Genomic DNA, 18,208 nt, shown 5'->3' with positions numbered 1-18,208 from the left:
GGTTTTTTCCTTCTTACATTGTTGGCTTTATTTTGAGAGAGGCAAGGAAGGAGGGACCCCGAAATGGGCCACGTCGTGAAGGGAGTTACGGTATATATGTGTGTGCTTGAGAAGGGTGCGGGGGAACGGAGGCTGGTGGAAGACATGAATGCGTCTGTAGCAACTTGAAGGAAGCGAAAAAGCTAAAAAAAAACGAAGAGAAGATAACACCAATCAATATAACGGGGGGAAAAAGGAAGGTGGGTCACAAGCATCTCAGGTGGACACCAACCGTCTGCCGTTGCCGTTAGAAAACGGCGGGCGTGCTGGGGGCGCTGGTGTTCCTGAGTGTGTGTGTTGGGGGGGGGGGGGGGGAGGGGGCTGAGATTCCCTTTTACTCACTGCAGCTGGTAATATATATATGCATGTTTTTTGCTTTTGTTATTGGATGTTGTCGTGGGCTCTCACCTGTTTTTTTTTGGAGCTTTTTTCTCTTCGGCTCTGTGTGTGTGTGTGTTTTGCTTTCCTTCGTTGCCTTGACAGGATTCTGCTGGATTAGTTGTTCTGCAGCACTCACTGGTAGTGGCGTGGCCAGGGTTTTGTGTGTGCATGGGGGTGGGAGGGGGATGTAGCGGTTCTGACAGTTACCGTCATCACGAGCGCAGAGTAATCGCAACGTAAATGAAATAAAACAAAACATAAAAAAAAAATTGGGGAAAAGAAATGGAAGCTGAGTTATGGGTGAGGAAACAATGAGTGAATATTTGTAGCGACAAGGGTATGGGAATGGGGCGGCCAGTCACATTCTTGCCTCACCATCTTCTCCCTCTTTTCTGCGGCTGGCCCTCCTCACAGTTTACATTGCTTTTGATGTGCTTGCCGTCCTCTGTGTTTGTTTTCCGTTTATTGTTTGTTCTTCTTTTTGAACTTCTTTACTTCATGCCTCTCCTCTCTCTTTTTTGTGTGCGGGACGGGGCGTTGTTTCTGCCTGGGTGGTGGTGGTGGTGGGGTCCTTGGGGGAGTGCCATGAACGTACACACAGGGAGCGAGGCGAAACCAGCGCGGAGGGAAGGGCAATAACTAACATTGAGTGTTTTGGCCAGACGGTGGAGGGGGAGTTCGAATAAATGAAGGGAAGTTACGGGAGAAATTAAGCTGAATAAAGCATACGAGATTTCGGGGGGTGAGGGGAACGGATGCTTTATTGGTGGTGCCTTGTCTGCTTTTTGTCGCTCTTCATCTTCTTTTTTTTTTTCCTGCTTCATCTCCTTCGTCTTTTGGTTTCATATTTTTTTTTTTTTTTTTCTGTTTTCTTCGGTGTTTGTTTGTGTGTTTTTGTTGTTTTTGTTATCCTTTTTGCGCGTTTTGTTTTGTGGTATTTCTCAGTCTTGTTGTTTTGCCGTTTCTCCACGCGTCCCACAGGCGAACACCTTCCCCCCACCCCCACCCCTCCGCTGCTTTGGTTCCCTACCGTTAAAACAAATGCGGACACATGCAAACACACAGACACACGCATGCAGGAAAAAGAAAAAGAAAAAAAAAAAGTTCCATCGATACGCTTTGCGGGCACGCGATTTCCCTCTTGTCGTGTAGATTTGGACACTTGCGGCGCATTTAGACTTTTTCTTTTGCAAGGCAGCAGCAAATAACGCCATACTGCGACTAACCTCCTTGTGGTACCCTCCTCTCATTAGTTAATAATAATATGTCTTTTTTTTTTTTTTTTGGTTGCTTCTGCCCCGTGTTTTTTTATTTTGTCTCCGTCTACTACTAGAAAGAGCGAAGACTACAGCAGAAAAAAACTTCTGCAAATAGGTCTGGACCTGCATTTGCAGGTATAGAAAAGGGCGAAGGAGGGAGACACCGGCAACAACCTCACTCCTTACTGTGTATACCTAAACTAATCAGTTGCGTAAGACAGCGATAAAATGACAGCCCCTGCCAACAAGAAGATCTGGACGGAAGGGCTTTTGTCCTCTTTTTCGATGATTCTTGTGAGTGAGATAGGTGACAAGACGTTTTTTATCGCGTGTTTGATGGCAATGCGTCACCCCAAAATTCTGGTTTTTGTCGGCGCTCTTGGCGCACTAGCCAGCATGACAGTTATTTCTGCACTCATGGGGGTGGTGGTTCCCAATGTTCTGTCAGTGCGGGTCACAAAGGCGTTAGCGGTTGTCCTTTTTTTTGCGTTTGGGGGCAAAGCTTTGTACGATGAGTTTGCCAAGCGAGGGGAAGGCAATGCGGAGAGCGGAGATGAGATGACCGAGGCTGCTGCTATCATTCGCAGAAAGGACCCGAACACTTACATTGAAACAGGCGACAGTGGCTCAAATCCTGGGACACATTTTCGGCGTTGGTACGCGTTGCCCCCTGTGTTGGTAGAAGCGTTTGCACTCACGTTTGTCGCCGAGTGGGGCGATCGTAGTCAACTTGCTACCATTGCCCTTGCAGCGTCGAAGAACGCGTTTGCTGTAACTAGTGGGGGAATCTTGGGACACGCCGTGTGTACCGGTGTGGCTGTGCTTTGTGGAAATATGACTGCCAGGTATGTTTCCATGCGAACAGTAAATATTGTGGGCGGGCTGCTATTCATCTTCTTTGCCTTTGTAACGCTGTACGAACTGCTTGCCCAGACGCGTTATATGGAGGATTTGATGCAGCATAAAACTGCTTAATACGTGCTAGCAGCGCCGTAGGTGAGGCTGAGCATTGTGTTTTGCGCAGTACAATGTGTTTTAATACATTTATTTATAACGAGAGGGAAACAAAACAAAATAACCCAAAAAAATGATTTATTTTGTTACATTCCGTCTCGAGAAGAAAATGGATTTTTATTCATGTAAAAGAGGGAGGGAGGAAAAGGAACTGAGTTGAGGATTCCCGTCACGTGGTTCCTGCACTTTCAATCTTTACCTTTCAAACTTTCTTTCTTTTGCTCTGTGCAGCTTGTTTTGTCACTCTATGCCTGACGCGCTTTATCATTTTTTTCTGTGTGGAAACAATAACATTACTCGTCTGTGGTGTCTGCTTCTTCTTCACGACGTTGCCAGTCACACGGATGTGGTGATGCCAGACGGGTGCATGGGGCACTGAAGGATAGAAGCGGCATCACTACACGCGTGTACGCGGAGTTATACATGTATGTGGAAATTCCGATGGACACATCGAAATATGTGTAATAATTTTTTCTTTCTGTTTGAGTGCATCTCGCTGGCGCTGTTTCCTTCTGCCTGCTTCCGTTGATTGTAGAGGCTAACGAGGAGCAATAAAAAAAAAAAGAAAGAAAAATAACGCCCGAGGGGGAGGGAAATCCCCGCGGGTTACAACAACAACACCACACTCATGGGATGGAACAAAGAGAAGCTAAGTGGTGGTGTTCTACCCATAAGTGCAAGACGGAATACTAAGCAGAGAGAATATGTTTGTTTACGGCGAATAAGCTAAACAATTTTCGTTAATGCATGCCAATTGCCTGGGTGTTGGTGAAACAAAAAACAAAAAGGAGGAAATAAGGTGGAGGAAAGAAATATAGCACAGGCAAAAACCCAACAAAATCCCACATGCATTGCTGCATGACGTGTGACGCAACGTTCATAACATGACGATATGCTAATGGGGACCACCGAGTGCACGTAATTGTTTATTTCCATGTTTTTTGTTTTTTTCCTTTTTTGCTTTGTACTTCCTTTTCTGCTTACTACATTTTGCTCCTGTTCATGAGTACATTTACTTCTGCGGAGTTTCAGCTATATCCTTTATGCACCTAACTTTCCGTGTCTCTGGTTTTGTTCCTTTTTCTGGTGCCCCTCCCACTGACAGGAGGGGGCACGCACAAAAAGAAAGAGATAGGAGTACACAAGGCCTCTAACCAAAAGGAAATAAAGAAATCAGGTTAGGTGGGGAACTGACGGGTTTGGCTCTTTATTTTTCTTTGTTGTTTTTGTTTTTGTTTTTGTTGTAATTTTGCCAGGAGTTTTGCGTGACTCCATTTTGTTTTGTTTTGTGTGGCTCAAGTGTGCGCTGCTGACGACCGTCTCGGAACCAACAAGAAAGGGTGATGAGCGGGACAAATTCGCCAAGTAACGGCCATGCAGTGGATTCTCCAGTGAAGGAGACCTCGCGGAAAATTCTCTTCAACGTCTGCCGAAAAGAACTGTACCACCCCAACAAGGGTTACAAGCAGCTGGCTCGTCGCTTAAAGCAAGTCGGCACTGTGGATGTGAACAAGGAGGATATAACATTGGAGCGTCTGTTACCATATGACATTGTTGTTTTTGGTGCTTCTCAAGATAAGCTCAGTGAGGAAGACCTTTCTGTCATTCGCGAGTACGTTGAGCGCGGTGGCTCTGTGATTATGTTGTTTGGCGATGGACATGGCGGTCGTTACTCCTACCTGAATCAGACACTTGATGCGTGGACGGGCATTACGCTTAACGAGGATTGCGTTGTGCGTACTGTTATGAACAAATACCTACACCCCAAAGAGGTGTGTGTCGCAAATGGAGTGACAAACAGGGCGATAAACAAGGCAGCTGGAAAAAATGTTTTGGGGGCTCATGGGTATCAAGGTGACCGAGGTGGATTTAAGACAGGTGGCTCCACCTTCGGTGATCGTCCTGCTCCTGTTACACTAAATCGAACCGTTGCCGCCGGGGCCTTGGGCGGCGCAACGTTGAGTGGTGCTGCGGTGGCTATGCAGCAACAGATGGCGGAGAAAAATGCAGCTGATGGCCCCACCAGCCTTGTATTTGTGTACCCACACGGCCTTAGCTTTAACGTGAGCCGCCCAGCGGTGCCAATCCTTAGCAGTGGGTTTATGGCCTATCCATTAAACCGCCCAATTGCGGCAGTATGGGAGTGCGACGACGTGGTGGAGCACAACGGTCAACAGAAGCATGGGAAGCTGCTGCTTATAGGCAGTGGCCTCATGATGGAGGATGCCTGGCTTGGAAAGGAGGAGAATGAGCTACTAACGACCGTTCTCTTCGACTACATGTATCATAGGGTAAAACTGAACCAAATTGATGCCGATGAACCAGACATTGCGGATTATAACCATGTTCCTGACACCGCCTCTCTATCCGAGCGATTGCGGGTTGCTGTAGAGCAGCAAGAGGAGCTACCGCGTGATTTTACCAAGCTCTTTCAAACTGAAACATTCAAGCTGGACACAGACATAATTCCGGACGTTATTGAGGCCTATAACAAGCTCAACGTGAAGCAAGAACCTTTAACACTTATTCCACCGGAGTTTCTGACGCCGCTGCCTCCAGTGAAGCCCGCTGTGTTTGAGCCCACCCATCGGGATCCGATGGCACCCGCATTAGATCTCTTTGACCTAGATGAGGAATTTGCACCCGAGAAGGTGCGGTTAAGTCAGTTAACGAACAAGTGCAAACCCGAGGATGTCCAATTTTACATTTTGCAGGCCGCAGAGATTCTTGGTGTCACCAAGAGATTACGAAGTCCACGTAATCGTGACCCTCGTGCACTTCTAGACTACGTCTTTCGCCAGGTGGTGCATTACAAGAAAGTCAATGCTGGCTATGCGCAAGCGACATCCAATGCAGGGTTGGATTCCTATGGAAGTGACGCCAATGCAGCCGCTGCTGCAGCCGCCGGTAGCATGATGCGGGTAATACGCGTATCCACTGGCGCAAACGGGAATAAGGATACCACACCGTTTGATGATAACGTACCTTGGACACTACAACTTCAAGCGGACTTTGGCAGTGGAAACATTTCGGGGAGACTTATCTTGCACGAGTCTTCCTTGCGGTTTCCTGCGCAAGAGGCTTCTCTGGATGGCACAATAAAGCCACCTGGGGAACGAGAATACCCCATGGAGTGGGGTGTGCTGTTGCAGGGGGTGCACGAGGAGCAGATCTTTTTTGTTTTTCTCGCTATGTTGCAGGGAAACACGCTACGTGGCATGTGCGAGGTGGCAGGTGCAAATAGCAATACCCGAAACTTTGTGTATGAGATTGAAGAGCTTTAGCAAAAGGAGGAGTGAGCGCATAGGTAGACGATGCATTTGAGGGAGTAATGACCGCTTCTGCAGTCACTAGTCAGAGGGAACGAAATGGAGAATAGAAGGAAATATAAATATGGGGGATGGGGGTAGAGGTGGAACCAGACGAAGCAGACAAATAGTCTGAAGTCCCAACCAATCAGTGTCGTGTGTTCTCAAAGGGAACTGTGAGGACGGCAAGAATATACAGCAGTGCTGACTACAACATAAAACGCCTTACCTTACCCCAGCAATGTATTCGAGAAAAACAACAACCAAAAATTAGGAGATTCGCAGAGGCAACAACAGGTAGAAAAAAGAAGAAAAACAAAACAAAACAGAAAGGCATAACCCCGATACATTTTTTGCGTTAACGAAAGTTGTTTGAAGCCTATGCACTTCTTCTTCCACTAGTTTTTTTTTTCTTGTTTGTTTTGGTTCTTTCATCCATTTTATTCTCAGTGAGGTTTTCCCCCTATTTTGTATTTGTGCTACTCTCCTGCCTTCTTTTTTCCCCTTTTTTTTGTTGTTTACCCTGCTTCAGCTATTTCTATGTGTGTTGATGTTTGTGAGAAGAGGAGGGAGAGGAGAGGTTTTATCTGAGTTAGCTGAGGGGAAACGGGGGTTATAGAGAAGCGGATTTGCTGCGCGGTGCAGGCAACAACGCTGCTTTTTGGCACTAAACAGAGTGGGAAAGGAACGCTGAAAGAGGAGGAATTAGATGTTAGCGAGATCAGCAAAAACCAAAAGTTCAACCGGATAGCCGGGGATGCATTATTACTGTGCGAGGCGGAGTGTTGTCTATTTCTGCGGCATGTGCGCTTAGCATGGACTGCGAGAAAGTGCTTCTCTTGCTTGGTCTGCATATGTTTCACCCTTTCCCTTATCTCCCTCTCTCTTTTGCTTTGATTCCTGTTGCGTGTCTGGCGTGTGTCTGCGTGTGTGCGGCGGCGACACAAAAGGAAGGAACGAGGAAGATTACTGGGTGACGCCGTAGTCTCTTCTCTACTGCGTTCACGCATAAATATATACGCAGACCCAGTTAGGCAGCATAGGTATTACGTGCACCGCCTGTTTGCACCTGATTCACATTGAGTGTGGGTTGGTGTGATTGAGGAAGCAGGTAGCAACAGTGTCACCAACATCAGCAGGGAGAAAGAAGAACAAGGAAGGTAGAATCGACACAATACAAGGAGGCAACGACACAGGAAAGCGGAGGAGGTAAAAAATAAAACAACAACAACAAGGGAATTTATTAAAAGTTGGATTATTATTGTTTTTTTACTTTTCTAACACTTCTTGCCAATGCGTCTCAACATTACGATTCATGATGAGCGTCACGAGGATGCCTGTACGTGTGTGGCTGTTTCTTTGATGGGTGACATCATCAGCGCCGGCGACGATTATGTGCTTCGCCGCTGGAGCCCATCTGGTGAGCCACTTGGCAAAGTGCATCAGTTCGACAGCTGCATCACGTACATCACGTGGGTCCCTTTGCAAGGTGGTCGGAAAGGGAGGGGTTCTACGGCGGGAACAATTGAGGGGAAAGACAATTGTCTTGTAGCGTGCGCCGATGGGACGTTTTGTTTTCTGAACGCGGCATCCGGTCGTGTAGAGCGTACCGTTGAAGCGCATATTGGCACTATAACTGGACTTGTGTACTCCGCAGACGCCTCTTCCATTGTGTCCTCTGGGGAGGATGGTTGTGTAAAGGTGTGGTCGCAGGCTGGTATCCCGCGCACGACACTGGTTTCTGTCGGGAGGTGCATCTACGCCCTTTGCTGGGGATCGGAAACGACTGAACTTGGGGGCGACTGTGTGCTGTACTGTTTTGGCAGTGATGTGATCATTAAACCACTTAACCCAACAGTGAAAAAGCAATTAAAGTGGAAAGCTCACAACGGAGTTGTATTGGCCGTGGATTGGTCTCTGATGACAGGATTTATCGTCACCGGTGGCGAGGATGGGACGTATAAAGTATGGGATTCTTGTGGTCGCAGTATTTACGTTTCCGCAGCGGGTGGGCATCCGTGTACGGCAGTTAAATTTGCAGCCGACGGTGAGATGTTTGCGGTAGGCTCCTTTATGTGTCTGCGTGTGTGCGATAAAACGGGATGGAGTCATACCTACGAACGACTCGCGGAGGGCAGTGCTCTTTCCCTTCAGTGGACGGCAGATGGAACGCAGGTGGTAGCAGGGTGTGGTAGTGGGACGGTTTGCATTGCACAGCTTGTGGACCGTAAATTGTATTGGGGGCAGTATTGTGTGACCCTCGTAGATGGTAACAAACTTTTGATCCAGAATGTTTTTACAGACACCGTGGAAGAGCTGGAGCAGCGTGACAAGGTCATCAAGGTGGAACTGGGTCATGGTTATCTTGTGACATGCACCACCACGCAATGTGTATGTTATCCGATTGAGAAACTCTCTGCACCTGTGCAGTTTGATCTCCGCGATGTTGTTATTACGCTTATTCTTGGGCCGAAACAGTTCCTTTTGGCGGACTGTAATGCCGGGATGCAGGTTTACTCCTACGAAGGACGACAGGTATGCGTGTTGCGTCTTCAAGCATCTCTTCGACCTGAAATCATGGCACTTGATCTGGTCGCATTGTCTCAAGATACTGTGGCTATTCGCAACCCTGCGGACCCCAAAAAGATTATCTTTTTTGATGCCAATAATGGCAAACCAATTGAAAACGCCACTATTACACATCATCTTGAGGTGCTGTCGCTGGAGCTTTCGCAGCCTGGCTCCATGAGCGACCGAAAGATTGCCTTTGTAGATCGTAATCGTGACCTTTACTTTGGTTCAATACATCAGCGACTCGGGGTGCAAAAAATTAGCACCATGACCTCGAGTTTGGCGTGGCATGATCGGCACGAGATTCTCACCGCCATTGCGGATGGCCACCTCACGACATGGTACTACCCGACAATTGTCTTTTCCGATCGTGACTTGCTACCCATTACAAAGACGGTGCGAGATGACGGTGTGGATGAATTTTCCCGTAATGACCGCATTGTATCCTTTGATGGGACACGCGTGAGTGTGCGCCGGGGCGTTGATGGTGCACTCTTGACGTTCAACACCTCTCCATACCCCTCCATGATCTTTGAACACGTTACCCAACACGACTGGAATGGTGCCATTCGCCTGGCGCGCTTTTTAGATGACAAACCATTGTGGGGGATTCTAACAGGTCTGGCGTTGCGGCAAGGCGAGCTAAACGTTGCAGAGGTGGGATATGGTGCGCTGTTTGAACTTGACAAGGTTCGCTACATCCGTCAATTGAAACGCATTCCCACTCCTGAGGGACGACAGGCCGAGTTGGCGCTGTTTCAGCGGCGACATGCGGAGGCGGAGCGTATTCTTCTCCACGCCGGACTCATCTACCGCTGTATCGACATGCACATCCGTTTATTTAACTGGGAGCGGGCATTGGAGATTGCAACGGAGCGAAAGACTCATGTGAGTACGGTGCTGGCACGCCGCCAGAGGTATTTGGATGCTGTGGGCAAAGAGGAAACCATTCCACTATTCAAGGAGCTTGCGTCGTCGGTGAGTGTGGACTGGGACCTTGTGCTTGAGAAAGTGAAGCAGGAGGAGATGAAGGAGTCACAGCAGCCGGGTGCCAGACCGTATCAATAGAGATGCCGTCTGCTTTGCTTGGACAGGGACAAAAGCTCAAGAGAGTAAGGAAGTGTGAGGGAAACTGTAGAATATATTAAGCTGCACGAGGCGAGGGAATACGGCAAGTGGCAACAAAATAAAAAAAACAACAACAACAAATGATGACTCTGGTGAAGTGATTTTTATTATTATTTTCTTTGCATTTGCGTGTGGTGTGGTGTGGTGTGTGTGTGTGGCTGTATTATTTTTTTTTTCTTCGTCACGTTTTTGGTTTAATCCCTCTCTTTTTGTTTCATGGGCAGCTGCCTTGAAATACGTGGTTCGCGTTCATTACGGGGCCGTGTTTTTGTCGCATTCACCTGCCGAGGCGGGACGTGCGCGGGAGGAAGCGGCAGAAGAGGACAAAAGCCCACATCGGCATAAGCTCACGCTGCCCCTCGATATATATGTATATATATATATATATATGCCCATATAGACTTGTATGTATGTAGCCACTTCGTCTCTGTTTCCTCTTGTGATTCGTGTGTGTGTGTGTGTGTGTCTTTGCGGTGACTCAGCATTCGAATGTACTCCCTCTGGAATTTTCCCACTTTACCCATTTGTTTGTATCTCCGCTCTTCTGCTTCACGGATTATCATCTCTGCTGCCGTACGGTTGCGTCACGACAGGAGGTCACGGTGAAGAGAGGGATATAGGCAGAAAGAAAAGAGAAGCAAAAGGGGAAAAAACCAATAAGAAAAGGAGGTGAGGGTGCCGCAAATGATAGGCGGACAACACACAAAGGAGCGTCTAAGTGAACGCCTACAAGACTGTCAAAACCAACCAAAGAACCGTGGATACCTGCCGGGCACGAAGCTCTTGACAGGTGGATACAGCACCAGAACTCTTCAGGGCAACTGGACTGAGGAGCGCGCGGACGCTGGCTACTACGATGGTGAAGCGGCTCTTCCCACGCATCTGTCAAGTGTGTGGACGACTGACTATCGCACCATGACAAGTAACATGAATGATTCTCTCTCTCATCCAGTGTTTGATCAGGCCACGCTGATGGACATTGTGGATCACAGGCACCGCGCGTACCCGGCACATCAACCGCACCTGGATCAACAGCTTGAGACGATAAAACAAGAGCGTTTCAAGACGGTCACGGGGGAGACGTACACGAATCCAGAGGAAAGAAAACGACAGGCAGAACTGTGCGTTCCACATATTATTGGCCGTACTCCCACGGCGCAGGCGAAGGCGGTGATCCTGCGCTTTCAACGCCAGTTGTTGCTTTCGAGACATGGGGAGTCAGCGTTTCCTGGAAACATTTTACGTCAAGTACGACTATCACTTGAGCGCAGCGATACAGCCGGGGAGGGAATGCTTACAGTGGAAGAGGCACAAGAGGCATTTACCGAGGCGTCTTTGATCACGAATAGGCCGGAATGTGTGGCGCTTGTTCGTGCCTTTGATTTGAAAGGGGACGGGACAGTTTCAATTGCCAAGATAATGCAAGAACTACGCGGTGAGCTGCGTGATCGTCGCTACGGTATTGTGGAGAAGGTTTATGAGATGTTGAAAGGTTTTTGTCCGGATGGCATTTTGCGGCTTCAGCGTCTTGTGGACCTTATTGATATTGATAGCATGAATGCCGTGATAAGTGGCGAAGTGACATCATCAGCTGCGCACAGCGCCTTTGTAGAGCAATGGGACTTGCCGAATGAGATGTACATCTCCTTTGAAATGTTCCTTTTGTATTTTATGGATGCGTCATTTGAGATTAAAAGTGATCAGGAGTTTGAAGTCTTTATGCGTAATGTGTGGCACCTAAGCGGGGGAAATGGGAAGTCTATGAATACCTCTTGCCGGCGTGTGCGTGTGGTGCACAGGAACGGCCGTATTACCACAGAGGTGGTGAAAAATGATTTGTACATCAAGGACAGCGATCCAAACATGATGGAGCGCATCATCGCCAACTTGGCGTCGTGGGGTATCAAAGATGTTGCACAGGCCGAAGTATTGCCGAGGAAACTGTAATTGTGTCTAATTTTGCGCTTATTGTTTTCGTGGAGTTATGCCGTGCTATGCCCACCGTCCACAATGCTGTGTTTGAGAGCGGTATTACTAGTTGTGGTGGCTATTTCTGTTGTTGTTGTTGGTGTTGTTTCGTGGATGTATGTGGATGTAAATACTCTATGTGTCATGAGGAAAATGCCTGGCCGATGCGCGACGGCCTGTCTTTGACTCCTCAGATATGCCATCTTGTGTGATACACACGTGTGTGCGCGCGTTTGCCTCATCTTTGTGGGTTGTTTTTTACTTTGATGATGATGTCCTCGCAGTTGTGTGTGATTGCGAAAGGGGCGGTGAGTCGTCATTTGTTGTGTTGTTTTACTCTGCTTTCCCTCTTTCTTCTTCTCCTTGAGCTTCCTCTTCTCTACCACAGAGGTTAGCAGTCCACCACCGTGCGGTCTGCTCGGCCCCACTGCCGTAGAGTCTTTTACGAGGGGGTGAAAAATAAACGAAAACATCGAGAAGCCACTGAGGGAATCAAGACACAAACACGCAAAGAAAAGGAGGAAAAAAAAGAATAAAAAAAAGACAACAACAACAACAAACGGACCATACACATGTTCCACCGACCGTTGTCTAACCTCTGCTCCAAGGTTGTCTCGGCGGCCGCGATGACTCCACTGGTCGGGAAGCCATCGAAAGAGGAGGGGAGGGCCGCAACGAGCGTGGAAAAGGACCCGCGGCACAAGCAGATATTTCTGCAGAAGTTTCGTGAGCGGTTGGCCGCTGACACAACTGGCAAGAACACACTGGAGGGATTTATTGACCTTCCCGAAGGAATTTCTCCCACGGCAGCAGCCGTCGGGCCACTGAAGCGGGGTGAGGAGCCACTGCCGCCCTGGTTGAAGCTTAGGGTTGCGAAGGGCTTCTCACAGCAGCCACGTTTCAACAAAATTCGAAGGTCAATGAGAGATAAGCGTCTGGCAACAGTATGCGAGGAGGCTAAGTGCCCTAACATTGGAGAATGCTGGGGCGGGGGTGAGGAGGAGGACATCGCAACAGCGACAATCATGGTTATGGGATCACATTGCACCCGAGGCTGTCGCTTCTGCTCTGTGCTGACGAGCCGTAGACCACCTCCACTGGACCCAAATGAGCCGCAACGAGTGGCGGAAGCTGTCGCAGAGATGGGTGTTGATTACATTGTTATGACCATGGTTGACCGTGACGATTTAACTGACGGTGGGGCTGCGCACATTGTGTGTTGCGTGAATGCCATCAAAGAGAGGAACCCTCAGCTGCTTCTCGAGGCGTTGGTAGGCGACTTCCACGGTGACCTTAAGCTTACAGAGACGATTGCCTCCTCGCCACTTAGTGTGTACGCACACAACATTGAGTGTGTGGAACGCATTACCCCAAATGTGCGTGATCGCCGCGCCACGTATCACCAGTCGCTCAAGGTGCTCGAACACGTCAACATTTTTACCAAGGGTGCTATGCTCACAAAGAGCAGCATCATGCTGGGTCTCGGTGAGCGGGAGGAGGAGGTACGACAAACTCTTAGAGACCTACGCACTGCCGGTGTTTCGGCGGTCACACTCGGCCAGTACTTGCAACCCTCACGCACACGTCTGAAGGTGAGTCGTTATGCGCACCCAAAGGAATTTCAGATGTGGGAGGAGGAGGCACTGGCGATGGGCTTTTTATACTGTGCTTCTGGGCCATTGGTACGGAGTTCATATAGAGCTGGTGAATACTACATCAAAAATATACTGAAGCAGCGGGAGCCCACACAAACAACAATAACTTCTGCGGACACCAATGCATCCTCTAATGCAGCTGATGCGACCAACTAGACGACGTCGTATGAGGGAGATGTGAGGCACAATTAGTTTCCGCGGAACCTTGAAACGGAGGGGTAAAGCAGAGGCAACAGGAAAAACGCTTTGAAGGACGTTTCAAGTCAATTTTTCTCCTGTTGGATCCCTTGTGATGTCTCTTTCATGGAGTTTTCTCTCGTTCTGCTCGCTCCAATGTGTCGTTTTTTTTTTTTTTTTGTGTGTGTCGTTGGGGGTGGGGGTGGGGGTATAGACAACAACTATCAGCGTGTTATTTTCTCTTCGTTTTTTCGGTGGGCTCTTCATGTGCTGCACTCGTCTTCGCTCATGCATCGATTTTCTTGTTGTTGCTGCCACTGGGTTGTTGTGGGGGTGGGGGGCGAATGGCCGTCACACTTTTCTTTTTTGCCGTACCACCAGCGCGTGCACGTGCCTGGTCGGCACCTACACGAAGCTTCTGAGCAGGGTTCTGTCCGTCGGCGGACGGCAGGAGTGAGAAGGAACGGAAGAAACAGCACAAGTATTAAACCACACACAAACACTGAGGAAGAAGAATAAGAAAAAAAGACAAGCCGTTTTAGCAAACAAACAAAAAAAACAGACAAACGAGATTCATCACTAACTTAACGGACATCTGTGCTTTTTTTTTCGTTTTTTTGAAGGTAAAACAACACACAAGTAGTGCGAGAGCGCATTTGTTTTCATTGAATTGACTACTTGTTTTGAGCAGCAGTTCTGCCTGCGGAGAACCTGCACGTCACCACATCCTGCAACGAGGCACAGTGACAAGGCAGCGTCAACGAGAAGCGGAGGGATAAAAGGCGAAAGAAGGAAAACAAGAATAATATCAGCCTCTACAGTAAATGCGAAGGGACACGTATATTTCGAATTACTGGGGAGTTCCTTGGCAAGTGCCGATGCTTAGTGGTGACAGCTTTGAAGAACATCGCCTCCAACATACGACTAATCGTGGCCGCCCTCAGTCCTCCTCGCCTGTCGCAGGCAGTATTGATAGGGGTTGCGCCGCAGCTGCTGCGTCATCTGAGAAGTTTGACCAACCAGAAGGAAGGAGTCAGAGTGGGATGGAAAGCATGTCGCGTAGGGTGGTGGATTGTCGTTCGCTCTCCATGGAGGACATATCGCTTATGCGGCTGCGAGGATGCCGCACTATGGCGTCGACGACATCATCGCTCGTTATACCAGAAGAGCAAAGACAACAGCCACATAGAGATCATTTTTCGCTGACGGGCCACATGTTAATGTCATTGCGCCGATCTGCGTCACCAAAGATTCCAGAGACGTTGGCTGCGCAACACCACGAGAGTCAAGGGACGAACTCTGACGTTCTTCAAAGTATTAGGTGTGAGTCTGGGGACTCTTCTACGGGGGGTTTGGTGCCGCGTTGCATGACTCATGATAGTGACGAAAACGGGGATGAAGTTATTAGCGTGGTTTACGACAGTTTGGGCATAAAATTCCCCGATGTGGGGTCTGATGCATTTCAGGGGGTCACGTCTGAACGTTTATTCTCCTTCTGCTTGGAAAAATCAGGGAACCTTGGCGCTAATGTTTCCTCCTTTCAAAGGAAATGCCTTGTTCCCGCCTCAAACTCGCCGTACCCCAGTGTGAGTTCCTCCTACGTGAACGTTATGCCTGGAAACCATCCATTTTCAACCAGGCGGTTTCCAGTTCTTGGGAGGGTGGACGCAGGTTCTTATTCCGTGTTTCATCCTACTGGTCTGAGGGGTGCTGGGGAGGAGGAGGTGAAGGAGTCAGGTGGTGGGAACGAGGGTGAGCGGTGGGAACGAGGCAGCGATGACGGTGGTGACGGCGAGATGGCTGAGGAATTCCGAATAAATGCCAATGAAACTGTCATGGCAACTTTTACTGCTGCCAGCAAGGAAGATGAGGCTGATGTGGATAGTGCCATCGCTGTTGAAGGGAAAGGTGGTGGGGCTTTTGCTGGGGAGGAACTTGACAGGAAAGGCCATGATAACGACGATTGCAACTCCGTGAGTTGTTGTTTTTTGGATTGGCGGCAAAGACGTCAGTACTTGAAGCGTTTACGATGTGTGTATGCTTTTCATGAGCGTATAGCAGCCGCCGCGGAGGATGAAGTTGACCCGGTCTTTTCGCGAAATTCTTCGCAAAGTGCTGGCCGTCTTGTACCTCCTCATGCGGAGCTTTGCTCATTATTTTTATTGAAAATGACAGGAACACCGCCTGGATATTACAGTTTTGGGTCTTGGCGTAGCATGCAACATCCAAATAAGAAAGTTGTTCCAGCTATGTCGACGCTGCTTAGCAGTTTTTCCACTTACAGCTGTGACAGCCGCCAGAGTAGTCTTTCATTCAGCATGGATCCTCACATTTTGTTCCTGATCGAGCGGCGCCCACTATTGCAGACAACCTTATTTGCAGAGTTTACCTACCGTAAAATTTATCAGAAAATGAGACAGCAGCAACAGCAGGTACCTAAGAGTAGTGCGAGTGGTTATGTGAATAATCCAACGTGGGCTCCATTTGTTTTTGAGGGAATACCAAATAAGGAAGAGAGTTCCGAAAAGGAGTCTAACAGGGTTGCTGATGTGACGATCGCTTCAGTGGAAATTGATTCGCCAAAGGGTCCGGCTGCCGTCGATAGCGTGACAGATTCCAGTCTTACTGCGGGGGAATTTGTGGAGCTTGCGCCAAAACCGGTCGTGTCCTCTACATCTTTCTTAGGAGCGGGGGAATCGCCTGTCACGGTTTATCGCCGACCGCTAACGCAGTTGCATTCCTGTAAGAGGAAGGTTCACACCATCGATGGGAATACTCGTTGTGTGGATAATGAGGAGGATGACCTTGTCGTTTATGTAGGTATGATTATAATGGGATGGCTGGAGGTGGTAGATCTTTTGGGAGCGGGCACATTTGGGCAAGTCTTTCTATGCAAAGATCTACGTATTTCGGATGGACACTTTGTACACCCGGGTGAGATTGAAGGGGAAGATTTTCAATACTGGCAGTGCTCCCATGAGTATATTCCCTTTAGCGATCCATCGCTCATGCCGACCCATTCCCCTCTTGTAGCCGTCAAGGTTGTGAAGAGCCGAGAGTTGTTTGAACAACAGTCCATCCTGGAGGCGGAGATGCTTGTGTACATTGGTACACAGATCGCACCTAAGCAGACGCGTGATGCTGAGGTGTCAGAGGGAATTGCAGGGAGTCCTTCCGCGATGGAGCCTCCGGAGTTGGATGCTCCCTGCCAGTATGTAGCACATATTTTTGCACATGGGATATGTTACGGCCACCATTGCATTGTCATGGAACGTTATGGTGCAAATCTTTTTGAATATGTGCAGAGTCGTGATTTCAAAGGGCTTCCGATGTACCATATTCAAGCAATTGGACGCAAAATGTTGTTGGCATTAACACTACTTCACGAGGAATGCCACGTTGTACATGGTGACATCAAGCCAGAAAATGTACTATTGACACTTGACTCATGTTTTTCAACCCCCACAGTTCATAGAACTACTGCTGCTAATACTGGAGGTGGTTGTGTGGGCCATGATGATGGTGTTTCTCGTGGTTCAAGGGTGACGTCCAAATCATCTTCCGTACTCTTGTGTCCCTCAGCAAGGGTTAGTTTTAAACATAAACTAACCGGTGCGTCGACATCCAACACAATGGAGTCTTCATTGCCAGCCCCAGTTCCTTTCCGTACACGCCATTACGGCTATGTTGGCAAAAACCAGTGTACACCTCATGACATGGAATCATTGGGGGAGGGTGAGGGAAGTGTGGAGGACGCAGCTCAAGGAACACAGAATGTAACTCTTCCATCCTTAAAGATCAGGCTGATTGATTTTAGCAGCAGTTTCTACGTGGGGGCCAGCATCTACACGTACGTGCAGTCGCGCTACTACCGAGCTCCAGAAGTGATTGTTGGTGCGGGCTATGGCCCTCCAATTGACATATGGTCGACGGGGTGCCTCCTCGCAGAGTTGCTGCTGGGGCTCCCACTCCTGCCCGGTAGTTCTGACTTTCACCAACTTTACCTGATTGAGGAGATGCTAGGACCACTTCCCTCGGAGCTGCTTGGGCGGGGAAAGCAAACTACTGACTACTACCTTGTCGAGCCTACCGAGTCTGAGGGTGGAATTTCCGTAAGCGGTGGTTCTACAAACACAGGCGGTAGCGTAGCAGAAAGTGTTTCCTCTTTTAGGCTTTTCCGGGAAGACGAGTATCGTGCTCGACACGAGAACGCTCCACCAGTGGAGTGGAGGTGCTACTTTCAATACCGCACGCTCGCGGAACTGCTGCGAAACTGCATGCTCAGCGTGGAAGAAAAACAAATAGCTCTTCGGGGGCTCTCTGTGCTTGCCGTTGGCGAACCAACTGAGGACATGCCGCCGGCAGCAGCGGAGCAGCAAAGACCAATAAAAGCCATTATTGATGAGATGATGCAGCAAAGATTTTGGCTGTACGATTTGCTGAAAAAGATGCTTCATGGCGATCCGTCCAGGAGGCCGACGGCGCGCGAAGCACTGTTTCACCCGTTTTTTATGCACACCCCAAATTACATGAAACCCTATTTGTTTGTTACGGAGTAACGCAAGAAGAAAAAAAAAAGGTGGTGCAGAATGCAGTCGCATCGACGACTCTTTTTTTTTCACGTGGGGGGGGGGGAGGAGGGGGTAAAATAACAACTAATGAAAATAAAAAAGATGATGTCAAAGAGAAGTATATATATATATATATA

The 18,208-nt window shown here is 48.7% G+C and overlaps 6 protein-coding genes and 1 pseudogene across 6 annotated transcripts, besides 15 other annotated features; 6 read left to right on the top strand and 1 right to left on the bottom strand.

Annotated features, from left to right (window-relative positions):
- Nucleotides 1-338: 338 nt before the first annotated feature.
- Nucleotides 339-360: a microsatellite.
- Nucleotides 361-970: 610 nt separating this feature from the next.
- Nucleotides 971-990: a microsatellite.
- A 222-nt stretch (nt 991-1,212) lies between these two features.
- Nucleotides 1,213-1,295: a sequence feature (GA-rich).
- A 205-nt stretch (nt 1,296-1,500) lies between these two features.
- Nucleotides 1,501-1,523: a microsatellite.
- A 384-nt stretch (nt 1,524-1,907) lies between these two features.
- Nucleotides 1,908-2,654, top strand: TraAM80_00482 (uncharacterized protein; the record flags this gene model as incomplete). The annotated part of the gene is made up of 1 exon (XM_029377559.1): nt 1,908-2,654. The coding sequence occupies one exon, from the start codon at nt 1,908-1,910 to the stop codon at nt 2,652-2,654; it is 747 nt and encodes a 248-aa protein (XP_029242628.1).
- Nucleotides 2,655-3,243: 589 nt separating this feature from the next.
- Nucleotides 3,244-3,270: a microsatellite.
- Nucleotides 3,271-3,628: 358 nt separating this feature from the next.
- Nucleotides 3,629-3,688: a sequence feature (A-rich).
- A 211-nt stretch (nt 3,689-3,899) lies between these two features.
- Nucleotides 3,900-3,983: a microsatellite.
- Nucleotides 3,984-4,036: 53 nt separating this feature from the next.
- On the top strand, nt 4,037-5,977 carry TraAM80_00481 (putative intraflagellar transport protein component; the record flags this gene model as incomplete). The annotated part of the gene is made up of 1 exon (XM_029377558.1): nt 4,037-5,977. One exon carries the CDS (start codon nt 4,037-4,039, stop codon nt 5,975-5,977), a length of 1,941 nt encoding a protein of 646 aa, XP_029242627.1.
- A 327-nt stretch (nt 5,978-6,304) lies between these two features.
- Nucleotides 6,305-6,332: a microsatellite.
- A 962-nt stretch (nt 6,333-7,294) lies between these two features.
- On the top strand, nt 7,295-9,640 carry TraAM80_00480 (intraflagellar transport protein 80; the record flags this gene model as incomplete). The annotated part of the gene is made up of 1 exon (XM_029377557.1): nt 7,295-9,640. One exon carries the CDS (start codon nt 7,295-7,297, stop codon nt 9,638-9,640), a length of 2,346 nt encoding a protein of 781 aa, XP_029242626.1.
- A 111-nt stretch (nt 9,641-9,751) lies between these two features.
- Nucleotides 9,752-9,781: a microsatellite.
- A 45-nt stretch (nt 9,782-9,826) lies between these two features.
- Nucleotides 9,827-9,862: a microsatellite.
- A 200-nt stretch (nt 9,863-10,062) lies between these two features.
- Nucleotides 10,063-10,090: a microsatellite.
- Nucleotides 10,091-10,146: 56 nt separating this feature from the next.
- Nucleotides 10,147-10,166: a microsatellite.
- Nucleotides 10,167-10,384: 218 nt separating this feature from the next.
- TraAM80_00479 (calcyphosin) lies at nt 10,385-11,647 on the top strand (the record flags this gene model as incomplete). The annotated part of the gene is made up of 1 exon (XM_029377556.1): nt 10,385-11,647. One exon carries the CDS (start codon nt 10,385-10,387, stop codon nt 11,645-11,647), a length of 1,263 nt encoding a protein of 420 aa, XP_029242625.1.
- Nucleotides 11,648-11,737: 90 nt separating this feature from the next.
- Nucleotides 11,738-11,796: a microsatellite.
- Nucleotides 11,797-12,190: 394 nt separating this feature from the next.
- Nucleotides 12,191-12,227: a microsatellite.
- A 13-nt stretch (nt 12,228-12,240) lies between these two features.
- On the top strand, nt 12,241-13,479 carry TraAM80_00478 (putative lipoic acid synthetase, mitochondrial precursor; the record flags this gene model as incomplete). Its single annotated transcript, XM_029377555.1, has 1 exon — nt 12,241-13,479. One exon carries the CDS (start codon nt 12,241-12,243, stop codon nt 13,477-13,479), a length of 1,239 nt encoding a protein of 412 aa, XP_029242624.1.
- Nucleotides 13,480-13,766: 287 nt separating this feature from the next.
- Nucleotides 13,767-14,140, bottom strand: TraAM80_00477 (hypothetical protein; annotated as a pseudogene).
- Nucleotides 14,141-14,378: 238 nt separating this feature from the next.
- TraAM80_00476 (putative protein kinase) lies at nt 14,379-18,059 on the top strand (the record flags this gene model as incomplete). Its single annotated transcript, XM_029377554.1, has 1 exon — nt 14,379-18,059. One exon carries the CDS (start codon nt 14,379-14,381, stop codon nt 18,057-18,059), a length of 3,681 nt encoding a protein of 1,226 aa, XP_029242623.1.
- A 131-nt stretch (nt 18,060-18,190) lies between these two features.
- Nucleotides 18,191-18,208: a microsatellite.

The sequence above is a fragment of the Trypanosoma rangeli genome (assembly GCF_003719475.1).
Source record: "Trypanosoma rangeli strain AM80 chromosome Unknown Tra_15.4_contig_00008, whole genome shotgun sequence".
Classification (NCBI taxonomy): Eukaryota; Euglenozoa; class Kinetoplastea; order Trypanosomatida; family Trypanosomatidae; genus Trypanosoma; species Trypanosoma rangeli.
The sequence above is the reverse complement of the archived record's forward strand: the minus strand, read 5'-3'. Positions and strand labels throughout refer to the sequence as shown.